Source organism: Haematobia irritans, chromosome 2, assembly GCF_050003625.1.
Source record: "Haematobia irritans isolate KBUSLIRL chromosome 2, ASM5000362v1, whole genome shotgun sequence".
Taxonomy (NCBI): Eukaryota; Metazoa; Arthropoda; class Insecta; order Diptera; family Muscidae; genus Haematobia; species Haematobia irritans.
This window is the reverse complement of record NC_134398.1, coordinates 2,993,709-3,012,405: the sequence shown is the minus strand read 5'-3', so window position 1 is coordinate 3,012,405 and position 18,697 is coordinate 2,993,709. Positions and strand designations below refer to the sequence as shown.

The 18,697-nt window shown below is 27.0% G+C and overlaps 1 protein-coding gene across 3 annotated transcripts in view; it reads left to right on the top strand.

The window, feature by feature from the left end:
* Dpp10 (Dipeptidyl peptidase 10) overlaps positions 1–18,491 on the top strand; it is a 114,493-nt gene extending 96,002 nt beyond the window's left edge. For 2 of the 3 annotated variants that reach the window (XR_012718638.1, XR_012718637.1), the window contains 9 exons: positions 966–1,177; positions 1,582–1,789; positions 6,406–6,519; positions 6,617–6,740; positions 6,913–7,142; positions 7,225–8,228; positions 9,624–9,928; positions 10,268–10,481; positions 14,286–18,491. Coding sequence is in view for 1 of the 3 variants with exons in the window: in XM_075293076.1 (XP_075149191.1) it covers positions 966–1,177; positions 1,582–1,789; positions 6,406–6,519; positions 6,617–6,740; positions 6,913–7,142; positions 7,225–8,228; positions 9,624–9,928; positions 14,286–14,342 (2,254 nt within the window). In the remaining 2 variants the exon portion in view is untranslated. The remainder of the gene's footprint in view (positions 1–965; positions 1,178–1,581; positions 1,790–6,405; positions 6,520–6,616; positions 6,741–6,912; positions 7,143–7,224; positions 8,229–9,623; positions 9,929–10,267; positions 10,482–14,285) is intronic. The other variant, XM_075293076.1, reaches the window with a different exon arrangement.
* Positions 18,492–18,697: the final 206 nt, after the last annotated feature.

Here is an 18,697-nt window from a genome sequence, read left to right as displayed (position 1 = left end):
TGCTTTCCGCCAGGCTGGATCCAAGTCTAAGACATACAGTGAAACTAATGGAAACTAAACGGTTCACTCCTTGATGTAGTACCTCCAAACAAGTTTTCTGTTTATGTCATAATAACTCTTGAGTATTTCACCTTGTCCGGTATACAGACATAACCTTGCCCATGAATCTTGCTTTTTTCTGGTGAATAGACAATTTTTGTGTCTCCCTTGGGTTCACGGGATTAGATTATAACTAACATCGTCAAACTCGTTATCAGTCAGTATCCTGGGCAGGCAGTATGGCGAGAGTAACTGCGGAGATCCCCGTTTCGTTTACATTGCTTTCCGTCAGGCTTGATGCAAGTCTAAGATATAGCGTGAAAATAATGTGCCGTTATTTAATACGCCTATTTTTATTTTTACCAATTTGGCCACACTACCCTCCAATATTACCATTCCGATTTATAAAGGGTCCCAATATTACCATTCCGATTTATAAAGGGTCCCAATAGGTATATGTACAATTTATTTTTAACCGGTTGTCTTCATATTCGGTATGAGTGCAAAACTCGTTCACGTGGCCTAAGTTTTGAATCTCGATCCCATATAGATTTGAACTCTAATAAAACAACTCTGACTAATATTTACAGATATAGAAACTATATTTGAATCTGTTACAGGCTTATTTTATTTGGTTTTGTAAATGACATGCCATGTCGATAACACTTTGCTATCAAACATGTTATATCACTAGTTTCTAAGGGAAAACGGAAAGTGTCTATCTAATAGCGCAATCCCCACAGCTGCTTGTTATGCAATTTCACACTAGAAAAACCCTGGAAAGAATCGACTGGAATAAAAATTCTAAATGTGTTTGTTTTTTCTCGTTTTATTATCGTTCCTCAATCGTGAATATGATGACATTGCACTGAAAAATCCATCTGGCAATTATCACCTGCTTTTGGACCCACTGTTACAACCCATAGTGAAAGTATAAAATTGAAAATCGATAGCAGTGAAGATGAATGGCCCTATTTACACTATGCTCGCTTTACGCCCCACAACAATGCCATCGTCTTAGTCTACAATTACGACATCTACTACTGCCAGGGGGCGCGTTCGCAATTTGTTCATCGTATAACTCGCGATGCCATACCGGGTGTTGTCTTTAACGGTATACCCGACTGGCTCTATGAAGGTAAGTGATTGACAATATGCAATAACCATTTGAAGGTGCTGGTAGGGTTGGGGGCTTAGGGGATGACAATGCATTTCCAATGATCCTTGTGCTAAAACACAAGAGATGTACAATGGCTAGCATGTGCACCCTCTTGGTTCTTCCTCTCTCTCTTCTCTGAAAATTCAATAGTTGACAGTTGTCTAAAGAAAATTGATTTAAAATTGAATTTCCTGTGTCATACACTTCTCAAATTATATTAGCACACAGAGATAATGCATTAAAGAAAAACCACTCGACACACTAACACACAAATCTGTACAGAAACATTATTCCCATTTGCTTTTATTGTAGAGAGTCCATGTTGTAATATCGTCGTTGAATTTATCTCTTTACCCCATCTTATTCTCTAATTTTAACTTTAGAGGAAATTCTTAATACGAATAATGCAATTTGGCTCTCACATGATGGCCATATGATGCTGTATGGATCCTTCAATGATTCCATGGTGCAAGAACAGCATTTTGCCTGGTATGGAACAACCAACAACAACAATGCACGAGGTTCAACTGCTATGCCAAGTGCTGGCAATCATCCAAATGCTAATTTATATCCGGAAATACGGTCACTAAGGTGAGTACAGTAGTGAGATATATGGTGAGTGTGAGTGAATGTGAGCAAGTATGTGTGTTAAAAAATGAAAGATATCCTTATTGAGGAAGTTCATTAAATATTCATTACGATGTTAGCAACAAAGATAGCTCAATGTAGCACCACCATTATCAAATGTTTGGCTCTCAATAAAAGAAGATGACTAATGGAAAAGCTAATAATTTATTTAATTCAACAGGCGACATAAAGAAAATTTTCATGAATAAGAGCAAAAGTTATTATTATTATTCTCCAAATTATAATCCATACTAATTGAGAGTTGTGATTTCGAAACATATTTAATTTAATTTAATTTAATTTAATTTAATTTAATTTAATTTAATTTAATTTAATTTAATTTAATTTAATTTAATTTAATTTAATTTAATTTAATTTAATTTAATTTAATTTAATTTAATTTAATTTAATTTAATTTAATTTAATTTAATTTAATTTAATTTAATTTAATTTAATTTAATTTAATTTAATTTAATTTAATTTAATTTAATTTAATTTAATTTAATTTAATTTAATTTAATTTAATTTAATTTAATTTAATTTAATTTAATTTAATTTAATTTAATTTAATTTAATTTAATTTAATTTAATTTAATTTAATTTAATTTAATTTAATTTAATTTAATTTAATTTAATTTAATTTAATTTAATTTAATTTAATTTAATTTAATTTAATTTAATTTAATTTAATTTAATTTAATTTAATTTAATTTAATTTAATTTAATTTAATTTAATTTAATTTAATTTAATTTAATTTAATTTAATTTAATTTAATTTAATTTAATTTAATTTAATTTAATTTAATTTAATTTAATTTAATTTAATTTAATTTAATTTAATTTAATTTAATTTAATTTAATTTAATTTAATTTAATTTAATTTAATTTAATTTAATTTAATTTAATTTAATTTAATTTAATTTAATTTAATTTAATTTAATTTAATTTAATTTAATTTAATTTAATTTAATTTAATTTAATTTAATTTAATTTAATTTAATTTAATTTAATTTAATTTAATTTAATTTAATTTAATTTAATTTAATTTAATTTAATTTAATTTAATTTAATTTAATTTAATTTAATTTAATTTAATTTAATTTAATTTAATTTAATTTAATTTAATTTAATTTAATTTAATTTAATTTAATTTAATTTAATTTAATTTAATTTAATTTAATTTAATTTAATTTAATTTAATTTAATTTAATTTAATTTAATTTAATTTAATTTAATTTAATTTAATTTAATTTAATTTAATTTAATTTAATTTAATTTAATTTAATTTAATTTAATTTAATTTAATTTAATTTAATTTAATTTAATTTAATTTAATTTAATTTAATTTAATTTAATTTAATTTAATTTAATTTAATTTAATTTAATTTAATTTAATTTAATTTAATTTAATTTAATTTAATTTAATTTAATTTAATTTAATTTAATTTAATTTAATTTAATTTAATTTAATTTAATTTAATTTAATTTAATTTAATTTAATTTAATTTAATTTAATTTAATTTAATTTAATTTAATTTAATTTAATTTAATTTAATTTAATTTAATTTAATTTAATTTAATTTAATTTAATTTAATTTAATTTAATTTAATTTAATTTAATTTAATTTAATTTAATTTAATTTAATTTAATTTAATTTAATTTAATTTAATTTAATTTAATTTAATTTAATTTAATTTAATTTAATTTAATTTAATTTAATTTAATTTAATTTAATTTAATTTAATTTAATTTAATTTAATTTAATTTAATTTAATTTAATTTAATTTAATTTAATTTAATTTAATTTAATTTAATTTAATTTAATTTAATTTAATTTAATTTAATTTAATTTAATTTAATTTAATTTAATTTAATTTAATTTAATTTAATTTAATTTAATTTAATTTAATTTAATTTAATTTAATTTAATTTAATTTAATTTAATTTAATTTAATTTAATTTAATTTAATTTAATTTAATTTAATTTAATTTAATTTAATTTAATTTAATTTAATTTAATTTAATTTAATTTAATTTAATTTAATTTAATTTAATTTAATTTAATTTAATTTAATTTAATTTAATTTAATTTAATTTAATTTAATTTAATTTAATTTAATTTAATTTAATTTAATTTAATTTAATTTAATTTAATTTAATTTAATTTAATTTAATTTAATTTAATTTAATTTAATTTAATTTAATTTAATTTAATTTAATTTAATTTAATTTAATTTAATTTAATTTAATTTAATTTAATTTAATTTAATTTAATTTAATTTAATTTAATTTAATTTAATTTAATTTAATTTAATTTAATTTAATTTAATTTAATTTAATTTAATTTAATTTAATTTAATTTAATTTAATTTAATTTAATTTAATTTAATTTAATTTAATTTAATTTAATTTAATTTAATTTAATTTAATTTAATTTAATTTAATTTAATTTAATTTAATTTAATTTAATTTAATTTAATTTAATTTAATTTAATTTAATTTAATTTAATTTAATTTAATTTAATTTAATTTAATTTAATTTAATTTAATTTAATTTAATTTAATTTAATTTAATTTAATTTAATTTAATTTAATTTAATTTAATTTAATTTAATTTAATTTAATTTAATTTAATTTAATTTAATTTAATTTAATTTAATTTAATTTAATTTAATTTAATTTAATTTAATTTAATTTAATTTAATTTAATTTAATTTAATTTAATTTAATTTAATTTAATTTAATTTAATTTAATTTAATTTAATTTAATTTAATTTAATTTAATTTAATTTAATTTAATTTAATTTAATTTAATTTAATTTAATTTAATTTAATTTAATTTAATTTAATTTAATTTAATTTAATTTAATTTAATTTAATTTAATTTAATTTAATTTAATTTAATTTAATTTAATTTAATTTAATTTAATTTAATTTAATTTAATTTAATTTAATTTAATTTAATTTAATTTAATTTAATTTAATTTAATTTAATTTAATTTAATTTAATTTAATTTAATTTAATTTAATTTAATTTAATTTAATTTAATTTAATTTAATTTAATTTAATTTAATTTAATTTAATTTAATTTAATTTAATTTAATTCAATTTAAATAAATTGCACCGGGCTATGATTTCCACCGCCCTCTTGACTGTCGTTCTATGTTCTTTAGCAGTTTCCATGTATTTTTTCTTGCTTAAGTCATGCAATAATTATTTTCGTAGTCCCTACGAATAATGCACTGCTTCACATCGCTCTATGTGTCTTTAGTGTCCAAGGTTCCAGAACCAAGGCTTCGAGCCTACAGTTTCCCCACAGAGACATCGGGGTCTGTAGTTCCACTACAGAGAACTTGGCGCCTATATTCCCACCACATAAACCATCGGGTCTATAGTTGCACCATTGAAACTTTATAGTTTCATTTTTAGTTAGAGCCTACAATTCCACTACAGGCACATTTGATCCTATAGATCCCTCACTGAGACATTGGGGTCTATACACTGAAAAAACAGTGAACCCACCAGGGAGAAAACTTTCTGTTAATATTAGAAAATTTTTAATATTTGTAGAAAATTTTAACTAAACAGTATTACAAACGTTGGCATCACGCCGATGTCATAAAAATAAGTAAATATTTTTCGACAAATTCAAGAAAATTTATTAGACATAACTAAGTTTTTTCACTTGTTAAAGAACATTTTGTAGTTTGAAGGAAAAACTTGGAGTTCAAAATTGCAAGAATGTCTTTAGTGACATACGAAGTTCATGATGGATGCATTTTTGGTAAAATTTACCAATTTAAAGAAATTCTGAACTATTTTGTGGAAGACACGAATTTAGTTAGACTTTATGCTTCATTTGAGTATATTTTTTTCCTCGGTTTTAGTTAATTTAACTAACGTACACAAAAAATTATTAGAGTAAAGGAAAATTTCTCCAAACATAATAATTACATGAACTAAAATAAAGTTAAATTGGCTTTAGTGAAATAGAGAGTTCACTTTTTTTTGAGTGTAGTTCGACCACAGAGAATTCGGGGCCTATAGTTCTATTACTGAAACCCTGGCGTCTACAATTCCATCACTGAGACCCTCGAGCCTATAGATCCATAACTGAGACCTTTGACCTGGCGGCGCTTGTTCTTGGAAGTTAGAATATATGGCGCCAATTGCACCAAGAGCTAAGGCATTACCTCGTCCATCTCGTGTACCTAAAATAGGAGTTCTGGAAATATTGTATTCTGAATTCTTATCTTCCGTTATAGCTGGAGATTAGTTAAAAATAAGCTTGATGGTATATAGTTCCGTGAATCGAAGCAGGTTTTACCCTCCAAAGAAAGAATGTAATCATAACATATATCGATATAGCTTTTTTCCATATTTCTAGAATCAAAAGTAAATTGCTCCAGCGATGCTCACGCATTAGGTGGTGTCGCTAAGAACCACTCTCGTACCCTTTAATATTTGGATCAAATCCTTTCTCCAGAGATAAATTAAAAAAAAATTGTTTTCTACTATTTTACAAATCCTTTCTCCACAGATAAATTTAAAAAAAAATTGTTTTCTATTATTTTGCAGATATCCTAAACCGGGTACACAAAATCCTCACATAACCTTGCGGGTGGTGGACTTTAAAGATCCAGAAAAATTTCGAATGAGAGATGTTCAACCACCAAATGTCTTGCAGGATGAGTAAGTCACTTTCGTTGTCAAATGATTTATTTCATTTTTATTATCAAATTCTTCTATTTTTGTTCCACAACAATCTTCCTCTCATGGACTTATATAGGGAGTATTATTTTACTAGTGCAAGTTGGGTTAGCGAAACAGAAATAAGTGTGGTTTGGCTAAATCGACCCCAAAATATTTCCGTTGTTAGCATATGCAAAGCGCCCATGTTTGTCTGTGTTGAGGTAAGTTTTAAGGCCAGACATTCTTCGTTCGTTTATTTTGTCGTTGGTCATAAACTAGAACGATAATGATGCCAATCATGATGATGATTATAGGGAAGAGGCGGGGGGCGGGATGGGACGATAATATAAAGAATTTTATGGACATCATAAAAATTGGTTCATTACATTACAGACACATCGTGTTAGCGGCGATGGACGTGGCTGGGTCGATACGGTCTCTGTGCCACTATTTGCTGCCAATGGTACATCCTACATTTCCATATCGCCGTTGCGTGATGGCAATTCTGGATATTTCCGTCATATCGTGCATGTCCATGTAGCGAGGAAGCGTGTAATACCACTAACACACGGTCAATATGAAGTAAAGCAGCTACTGCATTGGGATCAGGTTAATAACTGGATGTTAGTATTTCGCCATAAAACGTTTTGAATTCTTCACCTCACGATTGGCTTCATTTGGATTTGTTTTCTTTTGCTCTTTTAGTTATTTCCTAGGAGTACCGGAACGCCTGCCCTCCCAACAGCATTTGTATAGAGTATCAGCAATGCCACCACGTCACGGTTCACCATTGTATGCCCCAGAATGTATAACATGTCCAATGCCCAAGAATAGCGATGGTTCTTACAACTATGAAGCCCATACCAAACCGCCACCAAAATTGGTCACTGCCTGGGATGATGATTGGGAAAATTCTGAAGAAAGCCCAGCGGTTGCAGGTCCAGCATTACCCTTAGAACAGAAACATCCAAGGGCAGCCAAAATCTCAGAAGCTGCCAGTGAATGTCTTTATCACAATGCCAAATTTCCTCCCAGTTTTCAGGCCAAATTTGTACTCATCGATTGTCTGGGCCCAGTGGTGCCTACATCCAGCATTTATATTGTAAACCACGGTGGGCAAGAACACAAAGCCAATGGCAATGGTAATGGCAATGGTAAACCCCATATGCCTCTGGAGTTGTTGATGACTATACAGAATAACACTCGATTAAAGGAAAGAATGGCCCGCACGGCTATGCCTCAAATTAAAACATTCCCAGTGATGATCTCCGGTGGTTATCATGCCCAAGTTAGACTTTATCTGCCACCCGTATTAAGGGAGGATGAAATCACCAAATATCCAACCATACTACATGTCTACTCTGGTCCTGGAACCCAATTGGTCACAGACAAATGGCATGTGGATTGGAACTCTTATTTGGCAGGCAACAAGGACTACATAGTAATGGAAATTGATGGCCGTGGCTCATCGGGTCAAGGTTATCAGCTATTGCATGAAGTCTACAAAAGATTGGGTACCGTAGAAGTATCCGATCAATTGGAAGTAAGCGAATATCTCAGAGATAATCTACATTTTATCGATGGCCGACGAATGGGTGTATGGGGTTGGAGTTATGGTGGTTATACAGCTGCGTTCGCATTAGCAGGCACCCAATCAATATTCCAATGTGGCATAAGTGTTAGTCCGGTCACAAATTGGAAATTATATGGTAAGAGTAATTTACAAACTATCTAAAAAAATGATTTGCTAAAAATAGTCTAACAACAAAAGTAAATAAAAATAAAATCAAAAATTTGTCATTTTCTTTAAAAAAAAAGTTGTTTCTATAGCAAACCTGCCTAGGTTAGCTTCTAAAAATCTATACAAAATGTCTTAGTGAATCTGCCAAACTTTAATAGGAAAATTGTAACATACGAGTACGTCCTTCAAAATCCTTCAAAATTTTGTATAGAAATATGTTTGCCTGCAAAATACATGTCTAGGGTTTTCATAGAAATATCTATTTTTTAAATCTATTAACAAATATAGATAATATCGACATTGTTTAAAAAATCTGTCATGATTTACATGTTCATTTTCTATAGAATGTGCAGAGATGGCCTGTATCAAACTTTTTAAGGTTTGCGACTGTCGCAAAGTTGTAAACGTCGTAAACGTCACATACATGTCGTAAATGTAGAAAAAGTAGCAAATGTCGCAAACTCCAAATACATCGGACTCTTCCGATAGGCAGCGAATGATATCCAAGATGATAAAATATGCGAAGAAGTTTCAATTCTCAGGAATGTTCATAAAATTATTAACGAGTTTGAAAAACTTGAGAATATAGTTATTTCAATTGGAAACTCGAAGCCAAAATTACTATAAACTACTCGACGGTCGGTACTCGTTCATAGTTAACCTTTCTCAAATTACTGCAGAAACTGGAAGGAAGGAAAACTACTTAAGCCTTGCATAAGTGAATTGCTGTTTAGAGAGAATTTTATAAAAATCACTTTTTGGCTTATTATAGCCAACTTCCATACTAATTACAAATTTTCAAAATTGTAGCTAGTCATTCGTTGATGTAGCTATAGCTTGGATGGACATTATGGACCACGAAAACCAAGAATACTTTGAATTTGTAAATCTAGTATAATAAATAAATACAATATATAGCATTTTTTGCATACCTTTTATCGGGGAGCCTAACTAAATTAAATTTAAAAATATTCACAATTTCTTTAATTCGAAATTAGGTTTTCTCACTAGGTTTACGACTTTTGCGACATACGTATTATACCGTCGTAAACGTATGTCGCAAAAGTCACAGTTTGCGACAGGCCAACCCTGAGAATGTATGGAATTCATTTATAAAAAAAAGTCTGTCAAATAATATGTCGTATTTGTTAAATCCTCTTAGATCTTTTATAGGAATTCTATTATTATTTATTAATAAAATTTGTATAAAGTTTATAGTCTATTAACTTTATACAAATTATATTAATAAATAATAATCTATCATTACTTTCCTAAAAGATCGTTTTATTTTTTATAAAAATTAAAGATTGACTTCCTTATCTTTATTTTCATATTTTTTGTTTTTTTTTTTTCAATTTCTCAGATTCTACGTATTCGGAGAGGTATTTGAGTTTTCCAAATGTCACCGATAACTACAAGGGCTATGAGGAAGGTGATCTCTCCAAATATGTGGATAATTTAAGAGATAAACAATTTCTCCTGATACATGGCACAGCCGATGATAATGTACATGTCCAACAATCCATGGTCTTGGCGAGAGCCCTAACCAATAAAGGTGTTTTATATAAACAACAAATCTATCCGGATGAAGGCCATCAGCTATCGGGAGTTAAAAGACATCTATATAGATCTATGACAGCATTCTACGAAGATTGTTTTAAGAAATTGGTAAGTTAAGGCCATAATTGTACAAAACTATTATCCGTAGATCGGTTGATCCTTTTAATTCTAGATCTAACACTAAGTTTTGGAACACTTATTAATTTCAATCTCAACTATTCGGCTATTTCTATATATAAACTGTATATTATTCAATATATTTTTTTCGATCTTTCACATCTTTCTCTCACCCAAAATAACAAATCTACAAATATTTCGTACATAAATCGAATTACACCGCACTCACAAACATACACACTCTACATATAAACACACAACTACTACTCATTACCCTCAACCCATAACTACCACCACATCTCGAAACATTGTCATTACTCTCTTTTATAGCTTGATCAGCAGCAGGCTAATCAAACCGATTACTCGGATTTCTTGGACTTTCATAGCTTTTACACATAAACTAATCAATCGTAACACAGCCGTAGCGACAACCGCATCCGCATAGAAAAGAGCACCACACCATTATGTACAGTACATTGTAGTAGACAGAAATAATGCAAGAGCAAGAAAGAGAAACAGACCATGTGTATTCATCGTTCAAAAGGTATTAGTACCACATGATCCGTGTGAATACCAATTACCAACTAATTATGTTGTTTTCCAAAATAAATAAAAACAAAAAGGCTATAAGCAAATCAAAACTTTAAATGCATTGGTGTTGTTTGCTATACGTATGTATGTATGATTGTGTTTGCGTGTGTGTTTTTATCATATGTTTTTTTTTAATTTATGTTGTGTAAAATAAGTTGCGAGGCGCAAAGATATTAGTTGGGTTTCCATTACGAACTTTATATTTCTTAGCGACATATTAAAACATTGTTGCCTACTTTTAGGGGTGTAAAAAGTGTATGGAAGAGCTAAATACTGGAAATCGAAATATTTTACTCTAATATCATAAAAACAAATGTATATTCATCTGATGAATAGGTTTTTATTTTTAATAAAAATTATGAAAGTGTACTAAATTTACTCCATACATAGTATTAATATAAATTTGAAAAAAAAAAACAATTTTTTTTAAATATTTCCAATAAAAATTCACACTAAAAGTGTGGAGTGTAGAAAAAAATGTGAAATGCCCTAAATATATCAATGTTGATTATTATAAATTGGGTGATTATTATAAATACATATAACAAGATTATGTAAATGATGTTTAGAAATTGAACTGATTTTTAGAACTCAACTGAAATATCGTATTCGCACCGTGAATAGTTAATTTGACAAAAACAAAATTTTCCCTTTTTATTGGATTATTTAAGAGAAAATATATCCGAAGAAGCTTTGCAACGATTGTATTTAATCTGTTTTATTGTTTTAAAAGAATTTGCTAAAGCTAAAAGAAAACTTCGTTAGATTCAAATTTCGTTCCTCTGAAAACTCTTCTTTCAGTGCAGAAAAATCGAAAACTCCTACAATTGTTACATTGACATTTGCAAAACATAAGGACATACGGGCAGTCAAGTCAGAATTATACAAGAGGTAATATTGTTTCAATCCGTGAACACTCAAAAACAAAAAGTGAACCCTCACGCAGAGAATGAACATAAACATGTTTTATGAGCATACACACAATATGTTGTTTCTGATTCAATCACGAAATTAATTAATCCCATTAATTTTTTAATTGAAATGTCTTCAGTCACATAAATGATAGTATAAATCACAGTTTTAATTGGGCTTAAAAAATACTTGTTAAAAAAATTAATTGGTTTCATGAGCAAATTTCAATTAATTTTTTAATTAAAAATGTAAATATTTTCAATTACTTTCTTCAATGTCTTTGTGTGTTTGGTTCGATTAAAAGATTGATTGTTTGAAATAAATTTTTAACTAAAAAATTCCATCACCTTTTTTAATTGACTTACGACCATTTTCATGTAGATCCGTTAGGCTTTAACTCCCAGTTATCAGAAAGTAAATTGCAAATATCTTCTCTCCGGTTAACATCAACTGAAAAATTTTCAGCAGTTAAGTTCCTAACTGACATATGGAATATATAGGCAAGACAAGAGATATGTTCATAGTACGGTTTAGAAGTTCGTTAGCAAACGGAGCACTAACGGAGCTTGATGAAAATGATTAAAAAATTAATTGTATCAATTAATTTTTTAATTAACAATTTAAAATGTTCAATCATTGACTTAATCAACTTAATGTTTCTATCTTGGTTGCAACAAACATGTTACATGTTCACGGTCCAAAAATAACATTTTGGTCTTGAGACATGTATGAGGTGATCGTATTCCTTCTCTGGGTGCTCTAGAACATCTAAAGCCAATTTAACTTTATTTGATATATTTATGCACTAATTATATTTACAATCAAATTACAAATGTAATTGTGAGCTTTTACTGCTGGAGTATTCATCTTACGAATTATATTTTAGTTCATGGAATTATTATGTTTTGAGAAAGTTTCTTTGACTAAAATAACTTTTTGCGTATGCTAGTTGAATGAAATCAAAACGGGAAAAATACATATATACACAAATGAGTAGTACACAGAAAAAAAGTCTGTTGTAAAACTTATGTTAAAATGAACTAATATTTATGGCAAAATATTTATTTTGTTTTAGTTTATTTTTAAAATAAAAAAAAATTCCCAGCCCAACGATTTTTTATTTATTTCAAGTATGTCTCAAAAATGTTATGAACTAAATGGCAGTAAAATTTCAAGAACATACAAATTAGTTCAATTCTAACTAAAACAGAAAAAGTTTTTTTCGTAAATGGCAATAAAAAATCCAAAAATGTCGGAAAAATTTCGTTAATTTTATGAATCTCAAAATTTTGAATGCAATTTAGTTCAATTTTCGCACGAAATAGTTCATTTTTCCCATAATGTAGTTTACTTTTTTTCTGTGCAGTTTAGAATTTCTAAAAATTTATAAATTTTACCACAAATGCGCTCATCTTTAACATAGTATGACTCTAAATGCATTTTCTTTAAAATCCCCTTGAAATTTTAAAGGCAAAGTTTATTTGTGACATCTAAAGAACATAACTAAGGTTGCTCATAAATATCCATAGTTTACTTTACGCTTTGTATTAAGTTAATTTCGACCATTTTACGTCCAAAGGTTCGTACAATCTGAAGACAGACATCTGCTTGTAGTAATAGATCTTTTTTGCCTTGGTGGGGAAAAATATTTTCGTAATAAAAAAACATTTATAAGAATAACATTTTTAAGAATGAGTTTGAGATTACTTTAACAACACTATCTGTTTGAGTCATGTATGATTTGTCGCAAACATGATTGGTTTTTTGCAAAATTTGCTTTTGAAATAAATGTAGGCATACTTTTTGGAGGTCACTTGTATTCCTGATAGTATGCAAATTGGAAATTTTTTCATTAATGTATTACACATCATACACAAGGAGGTCCCTTGTCATTGAGCTTAACATGGAATCGGGCAGCACTCAGTGATAAGAGAGAAGTTCACCACTGTGGTATTACAATGGACTGAATAGTCTAAGTGAGCCCGATACATCGGGCTGCCACATAACCTAACCTAACTTACACATCATAATTTTAATGAGTATCGGATTTAAAATGTACAAAATAGGATAGTTATTATTTGTCCAAATGAATCAAAAATTGTCATAAATATATTAAAAGTGTAGCAATTAGTGGCAAAAATATATCATGTATCAATAATGAAAAAATTGACATGTTAAAAGTATAGCATTTAGTGGCATAAAGATATCATGCAGACGCCAACAGTTATTATTTGCAGACTTATTTGTAAGTCTATTCTATTCTTTATGTTTACTCCTTTTTTCATTGTTAACATATGGTCTTAATAAAATAATCTTTATTCGAATTTCTAACAATTAATTTTTTATTTTGATATTCTCGAAAACCAAATCTTTTTAAACAAATTCTTTAAGTTTGTTAAATAAATGTCTGCTTAATGTGATGATAACAGCAATTCAAATACTTTAAATATTTCATATATCTGTCTTTTACATGCTTAAAATCAAATATCAACACTCAACATGCACTTGAAGAAACATATCAAGCCACCCAACCAACCACCTATAAAACCCACATATTTGTTTGTTAGCATTTAGCACTTATATGCCTAAAAGTATGCTTGTTTTTTACATTTATGTTTATTTTTTATTTTACACCTTAAACATATACAACAATGTTTCCTCCCATAAGTGAGAGCGAGCGATACAGATTTTCTACACAATCCTAACATTGTTGTATTTTATTTCCCGAGAAAAAAAAACTCTTTTGTTTTGTTAAGCTTTTATTATTCTGTAATAAAACGCATTCATAATGTTTGTTGATATGACTTTTTTGTTTTATTTTCTCTTTTTTTATTTTTAAAAATAGGTCCCACCTGAATCAAAGGCCGGCTTGGGAAATGGAGGTGATAATCAACAGCCATAAATCTTTGAATGTCAAACATGTATATATAGATTTGGCCTATAAGAGTCACATACCTATAAACGAATGAAAGTCACACTTTCAGGTGTATTAAATAAAAATTTGTGTTCTAACAAATTAAATTGAATAGAACGATGAATCACTACATAATCAAATATGCAAATAAAACTGAAACTATAATCAAATTGGAACAGAATAGCAGCGCAGCACCAGATACGATATCATTCTGTGCATAAATTTCCTACTCCTCCTCTTCCTTTTTCTATTTCCCCCAAATAAATGCAAACACAATATGGTTGTGAAAATATTTTGAAACAGCACCTTAAAATATGCAACAACTAAGAGCACACAATTAAATCAACTAAACGTATCAAATAGATATAAAGATTCTCAATCGCATATTTCAGAACACTCTCTGGGCTTTGGTTATGCAAAATAATATGAACAAGCAAACTGTAAAACCAATTAAAAACAAAATATAGGAAAAAATTAAATCCATTAACATGAATTGAATATTACCACAAAACATGGTCGAACAACAAGAGCAAGCAAATAAAATCAATGAAAATCATGTTAGGGAGTTTTTTAATGTTATTCTGTATGAATTTTCAAACTATCTCAATACAAAACTAAACAACAAATGTTATAAATAATCAAAAGTAAACAATTACATAGTCAAACATAACAAGTACCACCCGCCAAGTCCACAAAATTTTAAAAAGAGTAATGGGTTGACATTTTAAATTCACTTTTAGAGAAGCCATAATTTTTAATATTTAAATTTAGTGGTGTGCCTAAGAACATTCTAGAAAAATTCGTCTTTTTCTGAGATGCTGCTGCTATGCCTACCAACAGTAAAACAAACAGAACAACCAATGTAGCTTTAATCCGTATTCGAGTGCATAAAACTTAAAAAATTATGACGTACAATTAATTTACTAAAATTAAACTACAAAAACACGACGATTAATTGTATGTTTCAACTCATAAATAAAACTACGTAAAACCATTAACAATAATAATTCATTAATAAATAAAATTACCCATAATTATTTATTGAATAGAAAATACTTTTTATTCTTATATTTTTATGAGTAATCCACCACAATATTGTTAATATCAACATAAGAAAAAAACAATTAGTACAAAATGTTCAAATTATTTCTATAATTTAATTCTTCCCTATGCCCTAACCAAAATTAAAGCTTTAAGAATGAAAATTAATTACATTAGATTATTGATTAGTGAGATTACATATATTTGAAGAAAAACCACTATTTATAATGGAAAATATCCTTAAAATAATAGTTTCCTAAAATAGTTCATAGTTATAGTTTGCTCCTATTACAAAGTTTTAATTAGAAGCCAAATTATTCTAAAATATCTATTAAGTAATTAGAATTCGTTTGTCGCTTTAATAAATAAAAAACAAATAGGCTGTAAATTACCACAAAAGCAAAAACAAGCCAGAAAGTATGCAATGTCATTTTCCGCTAGTCGATCTCTAAATAACACATACTTGGCCAGATTTAGCTTAATAAAAGGGTAGCATATTCTAAAATTAAAACTCTAAAATATTCATTCTTGTTTTTCGTAGGCTATACCGCCATCCTCGGACACTATATGAAATCGACTTTGTGCACTACTGATTTTATCGATTAAGACAGTTTTTACTACGGGCTTTTCAATTCTTCGATTATTTGGGCGACCCAATTTAGTAGGTTTAATTACTTTTTTAAAAGTCTAAATCAATTTATACTCTAATAGAAAACATTAGATAACTCCAAATCAAGAGAGCCAAAAGGTATGCAACGATTTTTCAAACATTTTCCAGGTAAGTAATACCTAAAGTATACCTTTGGGCTGTGAGTATTGAGTATGATTTCCCTCACTTAAATACAAACACTGTTAATTACCTATATTATTTTAATACATCTTTTGCCAAAAAATAATACTTTGTTCTCTAAACAAACAAAATTCCTGGCAAAAAAGTGAATTGCTTTCGTTTAAAACTTCATAAAAGAGAAAAAACCATAGTACATCAACCAACAAATGTATGGCATAGTTTAATGAATTTTCTAAGCTTTTTTATGGACTGAAATTACAGTTGCCTCTATCTATTCATCACATAAAAGCGAGCGTTGGGATGTAATGCCAAAATACAATATACATACATATCGAAACTTTGTCGATTTTTTTGTATGTTGCTTTTATATATATATTTGTAGCATTTATTAAAAAAAAAAATAAAATATGTTTATACCAGCTGTTGTATGGCAAAAGGTGACACTTTGATGTTAATATTGTCGTATGGAATGGTTTTGTTGAAGGCTTACTTGGTCTAACTCACACTTCCGCTAACAACTCTAAAATTGTTTTCAGCCCAGAAACATAAATTCCAAAATTTATATGGGAACCCATAAATTTATTCTAATGGCCTTGGGGGTTTGGGTTAAAATAAGGCGGAGACTGAAGACAAAAAAAATATGTAATCTATAATAGCCTTAAAGTATGCTTTTATATTAGCAATTAAGTCATTTCATAAATTTCATATAACTTAACTCTTCATTGTCAATTCATTTGAACTAAAGAGTGTTACAGGACTAGAAGACTTTGACTCTTTAACTTATTTGACCCTCTGAACAATACCAAGCAATTTGTCCTACCTTACTCTGTGGTATCCATCGGGTCAGCCACGATTTCTGCCTGCTTTGTTTTATCCTTCATTGACTTAAGAAATGTTTACTCTCTTAAAGCATGATTGTCATTAGCCTTTTTGCTCCCCTTTTTGGTTGAGAACACACACATGGCAACACGCATAGAGGTTATCTGAACAAAATGTACTTAATGCTTTTGTTTTAAACAATGAATGGGGAAGATAATAGCTAATGGTATTACGCTGATGGTCGGTGACGAGCATAGTTGTTTTGAACATAAAAACATGAAACATATACATATTATGTATACGTAGTAAATATAGTAAAATAAACCATATTTATTGTAGTAAAAAACATTTCATGGTTTAAGAAATTTCTTAATTAGTGAAAAATAAGAACATTTAAAAACTGGGCATCTAGAGGTCCTGGACATGGGCGTAACTAAAATGTTTTTTATGGGTATCTCCCTTCCCCCAGTACCATTAAATATCGATAACGATGCAACAATCTGGCCACTTTTTTCAGACAAATATATAGATAAAGTACCGTAAGACTTTAATTCCGTAAGGGATTCTTTTACTCTGAATGCGATAGACAGCTAATTATAATACAATTTCATATATTTCCATACTTTTGGGCTACTAGTTATTTGCAATAATACATTGCATACTTTCTGGCTTGTTCCTAGATATCCGTTTGAGCAGTCCCCATATAATATATCACCAAATATATATATTGTTTAATAATTACATAGGTTTTATTCAATAGGCGTAAAAACAGGAGTATTATATTGTTTGAAATATTTTCGCATACATCCTACTTACACTCATAGTTCTGAAATAATAACGTTTTAACGTAGAATTCTAAGGACCAATTATAACCTACGCATTACCATATACTTATATACATAAAAGTAATACATAATTAGTAAATGACATGTTATGGACATTGCAATAAAAACAAATGAAAACCTGACTAAATTATAATTTCATGAAATGTATTAAGAAAACGAATCTCTGTGCTGTAAATTATTCTCAGAATATTTCGGTTCTATTGATAGTGAAAAATTGAAAATTAGTAATAGAAACGATAGAGAAATACATAAAATACATAAATAGAAACTTTCTTACCAGCCTTAAAAATTAATTACATATGTGTAAATACTATTAAGTTACTATATCTACATATATATATATGTATACTCCAATTGTATAGAAGAAATAACCCTTGAAAGAGCAAAAAAGTCTTTGTGATCCAAAAAATATAAGAACATTTAATAATTAGGTAAGAAAAATATATCTTCACTTCCATGATGAAAATACCACAATCTAAACTATTTTTGAAAGTTTAATTATAATATTATTTATTACTAACAATATATATATAATTAAAAAAAAATAAAATAAAAACTTCAGACGTTAGCAATGAGTTATATAATTAATTGAACTATTTAAAATGAAATATATTAGAGCATTTAATGAAATGGAATTATAATAAATACCTACATATTACTTATCTAGTGAGAAATAAAAGTAAAAAGATGAAAAGAAACGATAATAAATAAAAATTTTAAGAATTACTTTAAAACAAATAAATGAACACGTAATTGTGATTGTTTTTATTTAAAAAGCGCCTTAACATAGGCAACAAAAGATTGTTAATTATATACAATTAGTGCCACCAAATAAACTAAAAACGGGA